Below are 19925 nucleotides of genomic sequence, written 5' to 3' on the forward strand. Positions count from 1 at the left end.
TGAGCGTCACTGCTTTGGTGGAGGCGTGCCGCCTCCTTTGCTGGGGCTGCCTCTGCCTTTACCACGACCTCTCCTATTACCTCTGCCGTAACCCTGGGTAGACTGTTGGTTGTTGTTCCACTGTGTACCCTGCCCCTGGGAATAGTTAGATCCTCTCTGGGAATTTTGGCCGCGTGGGCGACAAAAATTACTATTCCCTCTCTGGTTAGGGGGTTTATTGGTTAACTGGCCAAGGGACTTGAGAGTCTCGTGTTCGTCCTTGGCATTTTTCAGTGCGTCTTCGACCGCCTTACCAAACAACAGATCGGCTTCCACCGGTTTGTCCAACAATGATGCCTGTGTTTCTGTCTTAAAACCAGACTGCCGTAACCACGCATGTCTTTTGATAACAGTACCTTCTGCTATCAATCTGCCTGCGTTGTCCGCGGGGTCGAAGGTTGCTTTCAAAATGCAACCAGACACCGCTCTACCCTCTGCGGAAATCCGAGCTAATTGGCCCTTTAACGGTTCAGGAGCAGAGGCTATGAGAGCCGCGACTTCTTCCCACTGATGGCAGTTGTAGCTGGCCAACAGGGTGGTGGAGTTAGCAATCCTTGCTTGATAGGCGGACGTTGAGGCTACCTTCCTGCCGAAACCATATAGTTTTTTGCTCTCCTTGTCGGGAGGAGCTTCTGACGAAGACAAGGGTGTCCCAGCCCTCTTACGAGTGTTGGTGACAACTAGGGAATCTGGCTTCAGATGTCCTCTTATATAGAGAGGGTCAGACTGTGCCGCCCTGAAAAGTTTTTCAACCCTGGGATTGACTGCTCTGGTGAGGTTTGGGTTCACCAGGGACGGATCTATTCTCCGCTGAATGGATTTAACGATAGGGATGGTCTGGGCAACAGGCCTCCTTTCCCCACTAACTCTTCTGCGAAGTCCCTTTCCTCCTGTACACCGTGGGTGTCAATGTGGAAATGTTCTGCTGCGCGAGCGAGAACCTCATTTAGGAGGGGTTGGTTATCGACCGGGAGTCGGTAACCGGGGCTTCGTTCTCTACCGGGGAATCTACTCTGTATGTTTCCGGGTCATCCTCTTCTTCTTCCTGGTCCTCATCATCCCCATAGTAGCCCGTCCCGGTTTGCTCTTCTATCATACCAAATTCTTGGTCTTCACAAAAGGAAGCCTCTCCTTGATACCGTGAGTATGGAGTTGCGTAAGGTTGTACCTCGAAGGGTTCAGACCACATCGGGGTTTCAAACCGGGCCTTCTTACTCGGGTGGATAGGATCAGTAGAGCCTGAGGGTGTGGCTCCTTGTGGATCATACGAGAGGAAATGTTCTGGATTTTTATCATAAAAATCAGCCAAAGAAGACATTCTTGACATGACCCTATCTATGTCTTCACTGGACCATTTTTTGGAACTGGGAATGACTCTCTCAGCAAGTGTATGGGATTTATCTTGAGTAGCTTTGCTGGTTGTGGACCTATCAGCAGACCTGGGCTTGTCTGTCTGTTTAGGGGGGGTGGAGTGTTTCACAGGTGTGGAAGAATGTACAGGTAGTTTCTTCTGGTGTTTTCCCCCCTCCCTGTGCGTAGAAAAATGTTTTCCCTGTCCCTTAGTGGCTCCGGAGTTTTTCGATGCCTGGCGTCGAGGATCGGGAGAGGTGTCCCTGTCCTTCGAGCGTGGGGCCTTGCTGGCTTTAAATGCGGGCTCCGACTCCTGGAGTGCGGCCTGGGAGTGGAAGTCGTCATCGTCTTCCGACGATCGAACTTCTGTTAGCCTAGGGAGCGAGGCACTCTTGGCAAGAGTGGATGATTGCCTGGAGTCATGCGGCGATCTTGATCGAGAGCGCCCAGAGGACACCGAATCGGACCGTTCTGTCTGTGCCTCTTTCCGAGAACTCGACGTCGTCGAGTCTCGGTTGGACTTAGTGTGTTTAGTGTGTGTAGTATGTGAAGCGCTTGTTTCGCCGGGGGTCTTCCCCATAGCCGCCCTGCCGGACGACCTTCCGAGGTCGGGGACCTGCGCTCGGCTGTCTTTCGACGCCGTAATGCCCTCGCCGTCCGAAAGTACGGCGTCGCTGCCATCGCTGAAGGCACCCTCTGCTGCCATGGCCGCCTGCCTGGCGTGGTGGGCCCAACGCTTCGTCGAACGGTCTTTAAGTGTCTTAGGTTTAAACCTACTACACGCTCTGCAGTTCGCTTTGGGGTGGTCCCTCGGCAAGCAGAGATTGCACATGGCGTGCCTGTCGACCCAAGGGTATTTGCGATTGCACTTGGGGCAGAATTGAAAAGGGGTACCCTCCATACGCACCTTGAGGCAGCGGGCTGTTAAGTGTAGGAAATGTATAAGGTGTACCTATATACCAAGAGTGTAGAGTATGTACCACCCCACACTCTCCCTACTTGCAGGGCCGAGGCCAGCGGCCTACCAGGCCCGGGCCGAGGCCAGCGGCCTTCCGAGGCCCAAATCCGTCGTGCAGCAGCCGACGGTCGATTTCTTCTCCAGCCGGCGTCGAGTGTCGAAGTTCGACATTGGGGTGGGGAAGGATGTCAATAGGTTATTATTTTATATTTTAGCAAAAGTATGGCTAAGGCCAGGGGACTCCGCAAAATGCTTCCGACCTGTATGGCGGAAAAAAACAATCTGAGGATCCTAGACACGTGAGGGATCTTGGGTACAGTGGACGTCACACTAGTGTGTCGACGCCCATTTTCGAGTTTCGTAAAACAAACTGTAATACTCCGCAGCTTCCACTAGATGTCGGCCTATGCACAGCATGTGATCTAAGCAGATTCCACAAGCCTCAGAAATATATATATATATATATAAAGGTTTTAACATGTAACCCATCCCACTTCCTGCCCACATCTCATTATTATGCTATATTTGTCTGTACACCCCATTCAGTGATACACAATGACAATCTGTACAACACTCGTAGATTACACTCAATATGTAGGAGACTTTTCTAGGATAACAAATCTGGATTTAGACCCTCTAGGGGCACTGAGACAGTTATCTTGTTCATCAGAGAAAAGATCCTAACATCTTTCCATTCTAGCTCAAACATGGCATTTATTCCATCGGACCTAACAGCAGCATTTAACCCTGAAAAACACGCCCAATACCTAAAAATGACTAAACACACTGTGGGAATCAATGGAAGGGCCCTCAAATGGGTACCTAGAGCTCAGCCCAAGTTAGAGTAAGAGATTTCAGATCAATACCCGTTACCCTCAAAGGGGAAACCCCTCAATGCTCCATTCTCTCCTTTGCCTCTTCAATACCTGTGACAAAGCTCTAATGTCCCTAATCAAAGAAATTATGTTGGATTTCAAATTCTCAAAAGAAAATGCTCATATTGCTGTCAGCATAAAAGCCAAACAGGTCATCAAGTTCAATATCTCTGTTCTAAGTGATTTGCCCGCGGCTGAAACTACTGCGGCCAAAACGTTCACACGAGAAAGGTGCGAACTACCAAATGTTTGCACCTTTCTCATGCGAACATACATACATACTCACACCCACACACACAACACAACCATAACACCCCCCACCCGCACCCTCAGCACACCCCCACCCACACCCCCAACATAAACAAGACCCACTTACCTTCATCTTCACGCTGGGTTCCTGCAGCGGCAGTTCCCTTTCACTTCCATGATCGGGAACTGGCGCCACATGGTCCTTTTCTTTTCATTTTTTTTTCAACGGAAGGCTATGGGGGTGCCCCCACAGTCCCCGCTCACTATACCATAAAGTATACTGAGCAGAGCGATGCAGGGGATACCCCCGCAGCCCCCATTTTTTTTTTTACAATGCTACCAGCAAAAACTTTTGGTGTTCGAACCTTTGGTGGTAGCATTTTTATAACTTTTGGTCATTGCAACCATTATATGTTAGTAAAATCGTCCTATACCCAATATCGCCACATGCCTCCAATCGTTACAAGGCTGCATGATTGATAAGCTGTGGCTTAACGCTGAAAAGAACAGAAATTCTTTTATTTGGAATGCCTACCCTCTCCTCTTCACTCTTTCATGGCTGGCCTCAAATGGCCCCTCAACTTTACAAGTTGGACGTGTAACACACATTGGGATCCTTCACGATGCTGAACTGCTTTTAACTCTACATTTAAATGAAATGACACAGAAACCCCCCTACCAGCTCTATCTAGTGAGACACATACGGTTTCACTTAGCAATGGTACACGAGATGGTGTTAAACTGGGCAATAGTTGTATGTAATCTTGAGACCTGTAAGAGATTTGCTTTAGTCCCGAACAAGTCATTGATTAGTGAGCAGCAACTTATCTAGAAGAGAGGTGCTAGAATGAACTTGGGTTTCAAAATCGGTGTCTCTTTAGCTCCTGTAACTAAAGTGTTGCACTGGGTTCCTGTAAAAGCAAGGATTAAAGCAAAAGTACCCTGTGTCATCCACCACACTCTGCACTCTGCTTGACTTAAGCACCTCTACACGTACTTGCAAATACACAATGCTGGAAAATATCGAAGGAGCAGCTGGTAATGATCAACTCTCACCAGTTAATTACAAACTGTTACCCAAGGGCAGAGGATCATTTGTGCGTAATGGCTCCCACCATCAGGAATAACTCACCACAAGGTCTAAGATTTGAAGGGGACTACAATGCTTCAAGGAAAAAACTTAAAACAAGTTTTTTTAAGGAAAGCCTTTCAGGCTCAGAGTGATAAAGGACACGATGACAATGGCTCCTCTCTACTTCTTTGAAGAACTGCTAGTGTCAAGAAAAGGTTAGATGGACTGATGAATGATGATACCTCTGGTTAGAATCCTTTCTCTACAGATCCTACCCCTGATGACTGTGCTGAGTAATCTTCAAGTGACACGTTTGCTCTTACACTATCCTGTACTTTTTAGGTGTGTTATGCAGGAATGTGCGCTGTTAATACCCTGAATGTCTTCTCATAGGATTTGTCTATGCACCTGTCTATAGCTACTTCTGGTGAGCTTTGCATGGGTTTACTGCAATAAGGTACCAATAACAACTATACATCTATATTGTGCCTCTCTTATGATTCCAACGTGTAAGAGAAGAGAACCTTAAAAGCGATGTAGGGTGCTCCTTAGAGAAGCTCTCATCAAACAGAGACAAAGGGAGTCCAAAGAGCAAGACCACACAGTTCAATACCGGATGAGCGCCTGGATGTTTAGCATCTAGGCATTGGGTGATGTACCCTGTACATACAAAAAAAAGAGTCCCTGGTATTTTTATAGGATTCCCTGACCAAGAATCGGCATAAATCATCCACTCACGTTCCCATATCCTGAAGTCAGGAAGCCGGAAATAATACTATCACATGGCAATTGTATTGCTGTTTTCTAGTTTAATGTCACTGTGTGAAAAAGTCAGATATTAGATACAATTTCTTGTGAATTCTCTCAACATTCTGAACCACACAGTACAGCTACAGTGAAGTAAGATTTCATTTACCTGTTGCAATTTTATTTGCTGAAATACTGACCTGTGTACGTTACAACAGAACTGCTCTTCCCTTGGCATGAGCCATCTCCAGCCACAGCTGAGACAAGAAATGTGTACAGATTCCCAGGTATCAGATTAGAGATGGACAATGAGTTATCGTAGACTGTCTGACTGGAGGCAGGAACTCCTAATACTTCCACTGCATAGGAACTTTTGTTGCCAGTAGGAGGGAGCCAGCTCAGAGACACTGAATCGATGGAGACGGCACTGATGTTCAGGTTGTTGGTTATATTGGGTACTGCAAAAAAGGAAAACCCAGTGAATATGCAATTGTTTTCTTTTTATTCTTTCTTAAATGTATTAAGTGGCTTTTCTTTATACATATAGGTTTTAACATGTAACCCATCCCATCCCCCTACCCACTTCTCATTAGCATCCCACATTTGTCTGTACACCCAATTCAGTGATACACAATGACAATCTATGCAAGACCACTTAGATTACACGCAATACATAGCAGACCTTTCTATTGTGCCTCTCTTATGATTCCAAAGTGTAAGAGAAGAGAACCTTAAAAGAATTGTAAGGTGCTGCTTAGAGAAGCTTTCATCAAACAGAGGCAAAGGGAGTCCAAAGAGCAAGACCACACAGTTCAATACCGGATGAGCGCCTGGATGTTTAGCATCTAGGCATTGGGTGATGTACCCTGTACATACAAAAAAAGAGTCTCTGGTATTTTTATAGGATTCCCTGATCAAGAATCGGCATAAGTCATCCACTCATGTTCCCATATCCTGAAGTCAGGAAGCCGGAAATAATCCTATCACATAGCAATTGTATTGCTGTTTTCTAGTTTAATGTTACTGTGTGAAAAAGTCAGCCATTGGACACGATTGCCTGTGAATTCTCTCAACATTCTGAACAACAGGGTACAGCTACACTGAAGTAAGATTACATTTAACTTTTGCAATTTTATTTGCTGAAATACTGACCTGTGCATGTTACAACAGAACTGCTCTTCCCTTTGGATGAACCATCTCCAGCCACAGCTGAGACAAGAAATGTGTACAGATTCCCAGGTGTCAGATTAGAGATGGTCAATGAGTTATCATAGACTGTCTGACTGGAGGCAGGAACTCCTAATACTTCGACCACATAGTAACTTTTGTTGCCAGTAGGAGGGAGCCAGCTCAGAGACACTGAATCGATGGAGACGGCACTGATGTTCAGGTTGTTGGTTATATTGGGTACTGCAAAAAAGGAAAACCCAGTGAATATGCAATTGTTTTCTTTTTATTCTTTCTTAAATGTATAAGTGGCAATGTATTTATACATATAGGTTTTAACATGTAACCCATCCCATCCCCCTACCCACATTAGTATTCTACATTTACCTGAACACCCAATTCATTGATACACAATGACACGGTACACCCCCTTTCGGCGCGGATGTTTCACCGTGGGTGGTTCGGCACGGCCAGTTGGCCACAGCGGCCAGTTCGGTCCGGGAGCCTTTCTGGTGCCGCCGATTTGGCGCGAGGGACGTTTGGACGTGGCTGACATTGCAGCCACGTCTAAACTTCCTCACGCCAAATTTAAAAGCATAATTATTTTCAAATGCAGCACGTTGACAGGAACTGTGCCTGACAACGTGTTGCATTTGAAAATAATTTGGGGTCAAGTGACTGGCGTGAAGTGTGTGGAACAGGGAAGTGTGTGAAGGATCAGGGGTCACAGTATGAGGGTGCGGGTTGAGGATTAGGAATTCGAGGCACAGGGTGAGCGCAGACAAGGAAGCTCAGGAAATAGGAGGGCACGATGTGAGCTTGTGCTCCTAGAGTCAGTCCAGGGAATCTCTTCCACGATTAACGGGATAAGGCGCCTGCTGTATCGTTGTTCACCCCCCAGTTGCTGCAGTGCACCCGATCAAAAAGACCCTCCACACTCTCTCATCCTGTGGTGATTGCCGGTTTACCATTTCCACCCCTGTCGCCTCATCCACATTAAATGTCACCATCTTGGCCTCCGGTCCTTTTGCAACAGCTCCATGGCAATTACCAATGGGGAACAGTCCAGAAAAGCTGTACTCTGGCATCTGCCTCACCATTTACCCAGCCACTCCCCTTCACTGCACTTCTCCAACAAGTACATGCCAAAACATGATGCCCCGGCTGCGTCTGAAAACTTAGGTGCTGGCAACTACACAGGAATCCCCGTCAGTGACATAGAGAACACATTCAATTGTGCCTGAAACATTTTCCACACCGTTGGATCCTCCTTTGAAACTCTTAATAACACCTAACTGCAAGGAGGTAACCTAGCTCCTGACATTGCCCTAGCAATAGTGCGGCAAAATGTTCTTCCTGGCACTACCACCTTGCAAACAAACTCAAGTGCCCCAAGAGTTTCTATTGCTCTACTGCATCGTCCACGTACTTATACCCTTCTCCAGAAGACTCTGTAACACGTCTACGTTGTCCTCAGGGAATCTCAAACATATTCTCTCTGTGCCCACAGAAGTGAGAGGCATGATGTAGGACCATCTGTCTTTTCTGACCCTGGCAGAAGAACACACTCCACTGTCAAAACCACAAACTCCAGCAAGAAACTGGCAGGGAGCTTACATTCCTCTTTTGGACCCCGCCATATCTAGGATCCCTACTCTCAATTATCCTCATGAACTAACCTTACTCCCTGTCTGCTAGGGGCCCACTGTTGCGTCTCCCACTCTTCCAGTTTCATCCAGGTCCATTCGCTGGGCACTGTCCACTGCCAGAGATACCAGCTAACAGCAGGGATGGAAGTTACCAGCCCCAGGATGTCTCCTCAAAAGTACCCAAACAGCAACAATACCAATACCCACTCAAGGGTCACTCTTACAGAGACCTCACCATGGGCACACCGGATGAAAGCTCGAAGGTGCCACCAGGCCCACCACCACCCTCCCTACACTAACGTTCTCAACCTCTACACTTAAACATACTATACACATGACAGCTATTCTCAACAGACATCAAACATTTGCGTATCCCTCCCTCTTGTATTTGTAAATTCGCTGGAGGTAGTGGCCTTGCGTTAAGTTCTCTACCCCAGAGTCTTGCAAGCCATGGTTTGTGGATAAACTGAACCTTTCTTTAATTTCCCCTTTTAAATAAAAATAATGTGATATTTTGCAAATACAATAAAATTAAAAGCTTTAGCCCAACCACGAACCATGGCCTGCAAGATGGTGAGGCTTGGAACTTAACCAAAAGACCAAACTGGCCTTGTGCCGGGGGCAGCAAAAGTTACATATTTAACCCACATGATTGAACAGTCTAATAAAAAAAAAAAAATAAAGCATTTGGGCAATTCACAATAAAAAAGAACCCCCTGGCCACTACCACCCCTCTCCTCCCACCACTTGGCCACTCCCACCTCTAACCCCCTTCCAGCTACCACCTCGCTCCTCCACCCACTGCCCACTACCGCCTCCCTCCTCCCACCACCTGCCCATTACCACCTCTAAACCCCTGTCAGCTTCCACCTCTCTCCTCCACCCCCGCAAGATGCCACAAACCCCCTGCCCACTCCCACCTCTCTCCTCCCACCACCTTCCCACTACCACCTCCCCCTCCCACCACCTGCCAGCTACCACCTCTCTCCTCCACCCTTGTCCACTACCATCTCTCTCCTCCCACCACCTGCCCACTACCACCTCTAACCCCCTGCCAGCTACCACCTCTCTCCTCCACCACCTACCCACTACCGCCTCTAACCCCCTGCCAGCTACCACCTCTCTCCTCCCACCACCTGCCCACTACCACCTCTAACCCCCTGCCAGCTACCACCTCTCTCCTCCCACCACCTGCCCACTACCACCTCTAACCCCCTGCCCACTACCACCTCTCTCCTCCCACCACCTGCCCACTCCCACCTCTAACCCCCTGTCAGCTACCACCTCGCTCCTCCACCCCCTGCCCACTACCACCTCCCCCCTCCCACCACCTGCCAGCTACCACCTCTCTCCTCCCACCACCTGCCCACTCCCACCTCTAACCCCTGTCAGCTACCACCTCGCTCCTCCACCCCCTGCCCAATACCACCTTGCTCCTCCTGTCATGGGTTTTGACCCATGTTGAATCAATAGACTGGGTAGATGTGGGGATGAGCTGTCGCCACCCATTATTCTATCCCAGAACAAACTAAATCAATAGACTGGGTGGATGTGGGGATGAACTATCGCCGCCCACATTCACGCCAGAATAGGAGAACTGTGCAGTTGGCACGAGACCACTCCAAATATACAACCTTCTTATGGGGGGGTTCCACATCACCACTCTACTGTAAGGATGCCATCAAAACAATGTTAAGCAAGGGTCCTATACTATCAAGCAAAAGACCACTCTATTGAAATGCAGTAATTCAAGACAACTCAAAAATGGATGCAGTATCGACAAATTCCCCAAGGTGGCGCTAGCGGTCTAAACTCTGACAGGGAAACTGTATTTAGGAGTTGCAAGAGGGGCAGGGACTTCAAAGCTTGTTAGTTAATTGAAAATCTAGCCACCTGCTGTTCCCAGAGGCCAAGAGGCTGGGAAACCTTAACACCTCAGAGATTCCACACCAGGAGACAGGATATCACATGACCCTGTTGATTGATTGAGGAGAGACTTCCAGGCAGCCTGCTGGAGCCCACACAAAAGGCTCTTTCTGTTGAATGGGGTATGTTAATTTTGAGTGTTTCCTGTCAACAGCCCTCTGCCAGCAAGGAGAGACATGTGATCACTGACCCACCCAGACTCCTGGAGGCGGACCCAAACACTTTGGGGGAGTTGAATTGCAAGAAATATATAGTTTATAGAAACAGTGATAATTTATTGTAACCAAATGACAGGAATGTACAACTTTGAGAGTCTTAGTTTGAAAAATGCCCTCACTATTTGAGTCCAAACTCCAATTTGTACCATGTTCTGGGGCAAACCCCGCTAATTATGATTATTGTCAACAATGTGTTTAAGCTAGAGACATGGAAAGTTACTGGGATATATGTGGAAGGGAAATGTACCTTTGTATAATTTTTGATGAAAATCCCATATTGCAAAACCCACTAAAATCAAAAATAAGTTGCCATTTTTAATGCAAGCTCCTAGAAACGCCAGAGTCGGGACAGGGACTATCTTCAGTAATATATGATGTGTGTATGTGATGTCAAGCAACTGTGTACCTGGGAAATATGTATTTGGGTCAGAAATAGATTTGTGTGCAATCTGACAAGGGGAGGTTCCTCTGACCATAAAACCTACAGCATCACTCTGACTCACATTTCCTTCCCCCAATCAAGGGAGAGAGGAGGAATTGGCCAATGGTAAGTGAGAGGGGCAGGTTTAGTTATGACCAACGCACACACCCACTTTCCAAAACACATAAAAAGAGACTGCTGGGACAGGTAGAGACATTCAATTCCATTTGCTGCGGAGCATGCTGACCGACGACTTCACATCCAGAGATCCAGACTTCAAATCCATCAATTTCCAGAACCTGTAGCAGAAATTAACTCCAGAATTTGTAGCAGAGAGGCCTGAATCCACCAGCTGAATCCTCTTCAGCAGGCCTCAGAACCAACCAAACTATTCAACAGCCGGGCGAGCTGTTTGAATTTTTGCAAAGAATTTTTGCCAAGAATTTTTACAAGAACCTGTAGCAGTATCCAGAAAGCAGTGCTGTATCCGGAACCCGAGAGAACCACAAACCAGACCGTTGTGAGCAGATCCAGTGCTTGACAGACCTAGAGAGCAGAGCTGACCCAGATAGCCGGGATTTCAGAACCACCCGCCGGAAGTCCCGTCCAACCTGACCAGACCGTGACGAGGCCTATTTCAAATTGATATTGTGAGTACCTAGCAGAACTGTGCAGAACCAATCTCTTGGTTAAAATAATCTAATCCAAACTATTTTAACCTAAGTAGAACAGCCTCCTAGAAATCGTGTCATCTGTCATTTTTAAAGCTGCACAACTGTCACCTGCCAATTCTGCAGCTGCAAGCTGTCACCTGTCATTTTGAGTTTACTTTAAATCCGAAAATCTACCTTTATTAAATCGTCCGTATCTCTTGAACCGTTTGGGCTAGGAACGAAATTTAACTTTCCAAGCTTAGAATCTAGGCTTTCCAAAGAACCTAGAACCGACTTCCTACTCCCTATACTTTTTCCGTAATCACGATTTACGCACTCGCGAAATTTACCGCGATTTGCGATTTTGGCTCAATTTCTCCACTTGTCAAAATAGCAGCTCCATTCTTTCTTTTGTTAAAATCCGTTTGCAACTTGGTAATAACTCATAGAGCATTGCTAAAGTGAGCCTGAACTAATACCAACACGCATCTCCCACTCACCCTGAATCTCTAGAGGGAATTAAAATCAGTTGGCACATTTTCCCATCCATTGCCATCACATTAAAAAAGCATTTTGGGCCTGTGTTTCAAACTCCTACCTGTTTCCTCTAAGCTTACTGGGGGGGAACTGAATTTCGTATTTGTATTTGATTGCATTCCTGAGAACTGTGTGCTCCTCTTTCCATCTCCTTCCATTTCTTACATTGCATAGGGGAGGGGGGTGAATTGCCAGAGAAAAAGTGATTATGTTATCTTTTGCTAAAATCATATCAAGCATTTCTGTACTGCATTTTATTCCACCTTGCGTTTCCTTGAACCATATAAAGCATTCTTTCCCACCTTATTCTTCTGTTCCTATTCATAAGTACCTCTTGCTGACTACTGCTCATATTCTGAAGTGTAATATCAGTTATCAATTTATTTATAAAGTGCAATAGATATATATTGTTGAATTGTCCAAATAAACCTTTTTAATTTGCAAAACAAACCTACTTCTTGGCTCAGTGGGGTCAGGGGGATTCTAAGAGGGGGGTGTTATACAAGGGTTGTCATCCAGAGTACTTAACTGGATATAAAAATACATCAATAAGGGTTTTCCTCAGCATCCCAGACTAGGCATTGACTTAGCCGTAGTGTTGATTGAATATCGCTTACGCTCCCACCACCTGCCCACTACCACCTGTAACCCCCTGTCAGTTACCACCTCTCCCCTCCACCCCCGCAAGATGCCACGAACCCCCTGCCCACTACCACCTCTCTCCTCCCACCACCTGCCCACTACCACCTCTCTCCCGATCCCAGGGATTACAGGCTCCAGGCCCTCACATTCCTATATGCGTGTCGCATTTGTAAATTCGCTGGAGGTGGTGGCCTTGCATTAAGTTCTCTACCCCAGAGTCTTGCAGGCCATGGTTTGTGGATAAACTGTACCTTTCTTTAATTTCCCCTTTTAAATAAAAATAATGTGATATTTTGCAAATACAATCAAGGTTAGTCTGAATTGCCTCATGATATCGGATATGCAGATGCATGCTATGTTCCACGTTGACATCTGATTGATTGCATACGTTTGCCTAAGGTATAGTAGTAGACTATGAATCCTGTATCTAGGTGAACCCTGTCTGCACATGCATCTTTAGCCGTAGTGTGTATTCTGTATCTAGGTGAACCCTGTCTGCACATGCATCTTTAGCCCTAGTGTGTATTCTGTATCTAGGTGAACCCTGTCTGCACATGCATCTTTAGCCCTAGTGTGAATTCTGTATCTAGGTGAACCCTGTCTGCACATGCATCTTTAGCCCTAGTGTGAATTCTGTATCTAGGTGAACCCTGTCTGCACATGCATTTCTAGCCCTAGTGTGAATTCTGTATCTAGGTGAACCCTGTCTGCACATGCATCTTTAGCCCTAGTGTGAATTCTGTATCTAGGTGAACCCTGTCTGCACATGCATTTCTAGCCCTAGTGTGAATTCTGTATCTAGGTGAACCCTGTCTGCACATGCATCTTTAGCCCTATTGTGAATTCTGTATCTAGGTGAACCTTGTCTGCACATGCATCTCTAGCCCTGGTGTGAATTCTGTATCTAGGTGAACCCTGTTTGCATATGCATTTTGCATTCTTGCAACTAACGAGCATGCCGCCCCTGCTCAGTAATTGCCTTGCCTACTCCCTGCTCCTCTTAATCACCATAATACTGTCCAACACACCGCCTCAACATCCATCTACCATGTGCGTGACCTTACCCAACTCCATTTCATCCAACAGCTCACCGCTAATGATAATGGCACCTCCAGTGCTACCGACTAGCATCCCTTGCCCCACTATAGACAGGAACACAAGACTCAGAGCTAGATTAGCCAAAATCTACGAGCCACTCGCCCGTTCCATGCCCACCACTAAGAGACCCAGCTCCACTCCCACCAGCCCCAACAACCACAAACCTAAACTATCTCTGAACCACCATACCAAATATCCACCTCATCCCACCAACCAGAGAAGCACTAAACCCTCACAGAAATTGTCGGCCTCTACCACCACTACACTCTTAGTGAGCCCCCAAATCAAGGGAGCTCTAATCAACGCTAGATCATTAGTAGCTCACGCAACTGAAATTGCTGACCTAATCACCAATGAAGACCTGGACCTTCTTGCTATCACAGAGACCTGGCTCCATCCGGCAGCAGGCCCCATGCTCATGTTAGCTGTCCCTGATAATTACACCATCCTGAGAAAAGACCGACCTAACTCTTGAGGAGGCGGTGTTGCCATCATTCATAAATGTAGCCTTCCAATAAGAGCAGCTACCACCTTCAGTGTCCTTTCTTGCGAACTACTCTCAGCCAAAATTCCCATCACCAATACCCAAACCCTTAACATCCATGTGATTTATTGCCCTCCAGGCCCATTAGGCACATTCGATGAGGATCTTAACACTATCCTATCCACTAACCTAAAAACAGCACACAGGTGCTCACCCTTGGAGACTTCAACATGGGTTTCAACGACCCCGAAGACCAAGCTGCCATCACTACGCTCAACACCCTCACCGAATTAGGATTTACTCAAAGAAGCCTTAAACCCACCCATGAAAAGGGCAAAATACTTGACTGGGTGGCCGACTACAACTGCCTAGCTAACATTACTAACATCTCACCACTAGCCTGGACGGACCACCACCTGGTATCGTTCTTGCTGTTCACCACTAGACCTCCTCCTATGCAGCCCAGTAGGGCCCCACTCACACTCACGGGAAACAAAAAGAGTATCACGGTGGATAGACTTATCCCCAACCTACTCCCTACACTCAATTCACTCCCTGACAACTTGGATCCTGAAACCCTGGTTGAGGAATACAATAAAATCATGTCCACCTCCTTGGACCTAATCGCCCCCCTCAAACTCAGGCCAAGCAAGCCCAAAACACACCTTAACAATTGGTATACACCATTCCTCAAAAACTTAAGACAGCAAAAAATAAATTGTGAAACCATCTGGAAAAGAGACCCATCAGTAGCCAACAAAATCAAATTCACCAAACTAGCGGTCCGGTACAAAAAAGAAATAATCCTAGCTAAACGCACCTCCTTTGACTCCCGCATCTCCCAAACCAGTTCAAACATGAAGGAACTATTCTCTATTCTAAAAGAAGTAGAAACCCCCATAGCACCACCGGACACCTGCATTAAAGATAAGAATTGGTGCACCGACATCCAAAATGCCTTAGCCAACAAAATCGCTACGTTACAAAATAAAATATCCTGCAAAAAAGCCTCCTTGAACAACCCTGCCTTGCCCAAGCCACCCGTGAAGCAGACTACTAATGAATATACACAATTCACTTTTAACAAAGTGACCATACTCGAAGTCGAAAAAATCATCTTGTCATTGAAGCCCTCTAACTGCCAGGGAGACCTATGTCCACCACAGCTCATAAAAGACGCTGCCCGCGACCTCTTCCCATTTATCACAAAGCTTATCAACGCCTCCTTATCCACTGGGTCCATCCCAGCCAACCTAAAACAATCCTGGGTATTACCTCTACTAAAAAAAACCTACTCTTGACCAAGCTACCCCCACTAATTACAGACCCATAACAACGGTACCATTCCTCTTGAAACTCCTGGACAAGGTCGCTTATGTTCACATACAGAAGCACTTGGAAAAACACCACCTGTTAGGAGCCAGACAATCAGGCTTCCGACCCCAACATGGGACTGAGACAGCTCTCATCGACCTTAAAACACAGATCGATCTGCTTAAAGACAATGGCCAAGCAGCACTACTCCTCCTCCTAGACCTCTCTGCAGCATTTGAGCTGGTCGACCACTCGGTCCTCTGCAATCACCTACACACGGCCGCCCACTTCTCCCCCGAGGCCATCACATGGATCAGATCTTTCCTCGATGGCAGAACCATGAGGGTTTTTTCACCTACAGATGCTGCAGACCCCATACCCATCACCTGTGGCGTACCCAGGGCTCCTGTGTCTCCCCTACACTGTATAACATATTTACCAAGCCCCTTTTTGATGATCTGGATCATCTCGGTATCACCTACACTAACTATGCAGATGATACCCAGATCCTCCTTCCGCTTTCTGGAGATTATGGAAAGGACTTGGCCTTGGTGAATAGGGTCTACATCATCATCCAGGCATGGATGGCTACCCACGGTCTATGCCTGAATGATGATAAAACTGAACTCATCACCCTAGGTACCACTGCCAGCCTAAAGAAACTAAGCCCAGCTTACTCATCCTTCATAATTGATGGCAATACGATCAGAGTGGGACACGAGGTCAAAACATTGGGCTTCTACCTGGACTCCAACTTCACCTTTAACAGCCAGGTGAACTCACTAGCCTCCTCCACGGTTTACACATGTAAATTGATCCGTACAGCCAAACCTTTTCTATCCGACACCAGCTGCCTTACCCTGGCCAGAGCCCTCATACTATCTCGCTTAGACTACTGTAATTCCCTCTATCTTGGGTCCTCCAAAGCCACTACTAGCAAGTTACAAACCCTCCAGAACAATGCACTCAGAGCAGCACTGGGCATCTCAAGAAGAGACCACATCACAGCACACAGTCGACAGAACAACTGGACCCCTATCATAGACAAAATCTCCCTAAAAACTGCCTCTCTCACCCACAAGTCCCTCAATAACGTGGCCACCATCTACCTGATCAACAGATTCCACAGACTGACATCCTTGAGACCGACTAGGACAGCATATAGAGACTCCCTCTCCGTCCCTATCTACAAGCGCTCCACCATAGGAGGTAACAGCTTCCCAGTGAAAGCGGCTAAACTGTGGAACTCCCTACCACCCACTCTTAGAATGGACTTACCCTACCAAAACTTCCGTTCCAAGATGACGTCTTGGCTGAAGACAGCCGTGGTCTAAACATACTGAGCCAGGTTCCGCCTCTCCCTCTTGTCACTTGGACATACTGGACACACAACTGTTCAACTGTATATATGTATATATTCCTGCTTACCTTCATCATTATTGTGCTTATGCCTTGTTTATATTGTATTTTCTGTAACTAAGCTTCGCATATTCCTGTATCTGCTGCGCCCTGTTACCCTAGGGTATTCCGGCGCATTACAAATAATAAACAAACAAACAAACAAACAATTAAAAGCTTGAGCCCAGCCACGAACCATGGCCTGCAAGAATGTGAGGTTTGGAACTTAACCACAAGACCAAACTGGCCTTGTGCCTGCAGCAGCAAAAGTTACATATTTAACTCCCATGATTGAACAGTCTAATAAAAAAAAAAATAATAAAGCATTTGGGCAATTCACAATAAAAAATACTATAAAGCATTTGGGCAATTCACAATAAAAATACTGAACCACACAAAACAATAAGAATATCCCCCCCGCGCCAAAAGATCCCTGTGACATATAACAAAGCATTTGGGCAATTCACAATAAAAAATACTGAACCCCCGTGCCAAAACATCCCCGCGCCCAAACCCAATTGTCTCCTGCGCCGAATCGGTTGCGGCGAATCGGCCCACGCCGAACTGGCCGCGCCTAATCGTCCTGCTCCGAAAATGACAATCTATGCAAGACCACTTAGATTACATGCAATACATTTTCGAGGATAACAAGTCAGCATATCGACCCTCTATGGGCACTGAGACAGTCATCTCCTTCATCAGAGAAAAGATCCTAACATCTTTTTCATTCTAGCTCAAACATGGTCTTTATTCCATCGGACTTTGCAGCAGCATTTAACCCTGAAAAACTGGCCCAATACCTAAAAATGACTAAACACACTGTGGGAATCAAAGGAAGGGACCTCACATGGGTACCTAGAGTTCAGCCCCAGTTAGAGTAAGAGATTTCAGATACATACCTTTTAACCTCAAAGGGGAAACCCCTCAATTCTCCATTCTCTCCCTTTGCCTCTTCAATAACTGTGACAAAGCTCTAACGTCCATAATGAAAGACTTTCTGTTGGATTTCAAATTCTCAAAAGAAAATTCTCATATTGCTGTCAGCATAAAAGTCAATCAGGTCACCAAGTTCAATATCGCCACATGCCTCCAATCATTACAAGGCTGCATGATTGATAAGCTGTGGCTTAACGCTGAAAAGAACAGAAATTCTTTTATTTGGAATGCCTACAGTCTCATCTTTACTCTTTCATGGCTAGCCTCAAATGGCCCTTCAACTTTATAAGTTGGACGTGTAACACACATTGGGATCCTTCACGATGCTGAACTGCCTTTAACTCTACATTTAAATGAAATGACATAGAAACCCCCCTACCAGCTCTATCTAGTGAGACACATACGGTTTGACTTAGAAATGGTACACGAGATGGTGTTAAACTGGGCAATAGTTGTATGTAATCTTGAGACCTGTAAGAGATTTGCTTTAGTCCTGAATAAGTCATTGATTAGTGAGCAGCAACTTATCTAGAAGAGAGGTGCTAGAATGAACTTGGGTTTCAAAATCGGTGTCCCTTTAGCTCCTGGAACTAAAGCGTTGCATTGGGTTCCTGTAAACACAAGTATTAAAGGACAAGTACCCTGTGTCATCCACCACACTCTACACTCTGCTTGGCTTAAGCACCTCTACACCTAATTGCAAATACACAATCCTGGAAAATATCGAAGGAGCAGCCGGTAATGATAAACTCTCGCCAGTCAATTACAAACTGTTACCCAAAGGCAGAGGTTCATTTGTCCTAATGGCTCCCACCATCAGGAACAACTCACCACAAGGTCTAAGATTTGAAGGGGACTACATTGCTTAAAGGAAAAAACTTAAAATACGTTTTTTTAGGAAAGCCTTTCAGGCTCAGAGTGATAAAGGAAGCGACGACAGAGGCTCCTCTCTACCTCTTTGAAGAACTGCTAGTGTCAAGAAAAGGTTAGATGGACTGATGAATGATGATACCTCTGGTTAGAATCTTTTCTCTACAGATCCTACCCCTGATGACTGTGCTGAGTAATCTTCAAGTGACACGTTTGCTCTTACACTATCCTGTACTTTTTAGGTGTGTTATGCAGGAATGTGCGCTGTTAATACCCTGAATGTCTTCTCATAGGATTTGTCTATGCACCTGTCTATAGCTACTTCTGGTGAGCTTTGCATGGGTTTACTGCAATAAGGTACCAATAACAACTATACATCTATATTGTGCCTCTCTTATGATTCCAACTTGTAAGAAAAGAGAACCTTAAAAGCAATGTAGGGTGCTCCTTAGAGAAGCTCTCATCAAACAGAGACAAAGGGAGTCCAAAGAGCAAGACCACACAGTTCAATACTGGTTGTGCACCTGAGTGTTTAGCATCTAGGCATTGGGTGATGTACCCTATACATACAAAAAAAGAGTCTCTGGTGTTTTCCTAGGAGTCCCTGATCAAGAATCAGCATAAGTCATCCACTCATGTTCCTATATCCTGAGGTCACGAAGTGTGAAAGAATCCTGTCACATGGCAATTCTATTTCTGTATTCCAGTTTAATGTCACTGTGTGAAAAGGTCAGTCATTGGACACAATTTCTTGTGAATCCTCTCAACATTCTGAACAACAGAGTACAGCTAAAATGAAGCAAGATTTCATTTACTTGTTGCAATTTTATTTGCTGAAATACTGACCTGTGTACGTTACAACAGAACTGCTCTTCCCTTTAGATGAGCCATCTCCAGCCACAGCTGAGACAAGAAATGTGTACAGATTCCCAGGTATCAGATTAGAGATGGACAATGAGTTATCATAGACTGTCTGACTGGAGGCAGGAACTCCTAATACTTCCACCACATAGTAACTTTTGTTGCCAGTAGGAGGGAGCCAGCTCAGAGACACTGAATCGATGGAGACGGCACTGATGTTCAGGTTGTTGGTTATATTGGATACTGCAAATAAGGAAAACTCAATGAATACGCAATTGTTTTGTTTTTATTCTTTCTTAAATGTATTAAGTGGCCATTTCTTTATACATATAGGTTTTAACATGTAACCCATCCCATCCCCCTACCCACTTCTCATTAGCATCCCACATTTGTCTGTACACCCCATCCAGTTATACACATTGGCAGGAATCTTAGATTGTTCCTGAAGCACAATTAGCACT

The 19925-nt window shown here is 46.0% G+C and overlaps 1 protein-coding gene across 1 annotated transcript in view; it reads right to left on the reverse strand.

Moving 5' to 3' along the window:
- The window catches only part of LOC138492813 (tenascin-X-like), a 759772-nt gene that overhangs the window by 136553 nt on the left and 603294 nt on the right, over positions 1-19925 (reverse strand). The window contains exons 32-34 of the mRNA XM_069620166.1: positions 19450-19707; positions 6443-6700; positions 5491-5748 (exon numbers count right to left, since the gene is read on the reverse strand). Of these exons, the coding sequence (XP_069476267.1) occupies positions 5491-5748; positions 6443-6700; positions 19450-19707 (774 nt within the window). The remainder of the gene's footprint in view (positions 1-5490; positions 5749-6442; positions 6701-19449; positions 19708-19925) is intronic.

This window comes from Ambystoma mexicanum, chromosome 10, assembly GCF_040938575.1.
Source record: "Ambystoma mexicanum isolate Mex_15411 chromosome 10, UKY_AmexF1_1, whole genome shotgun sequence".
Taxonomy (NCBI): Eukaryota; Metazoa; Chordata; class Amphibia; order Caudata; family Ambystomatidae; genus Ambystoma; species Ambystoma mexicanum.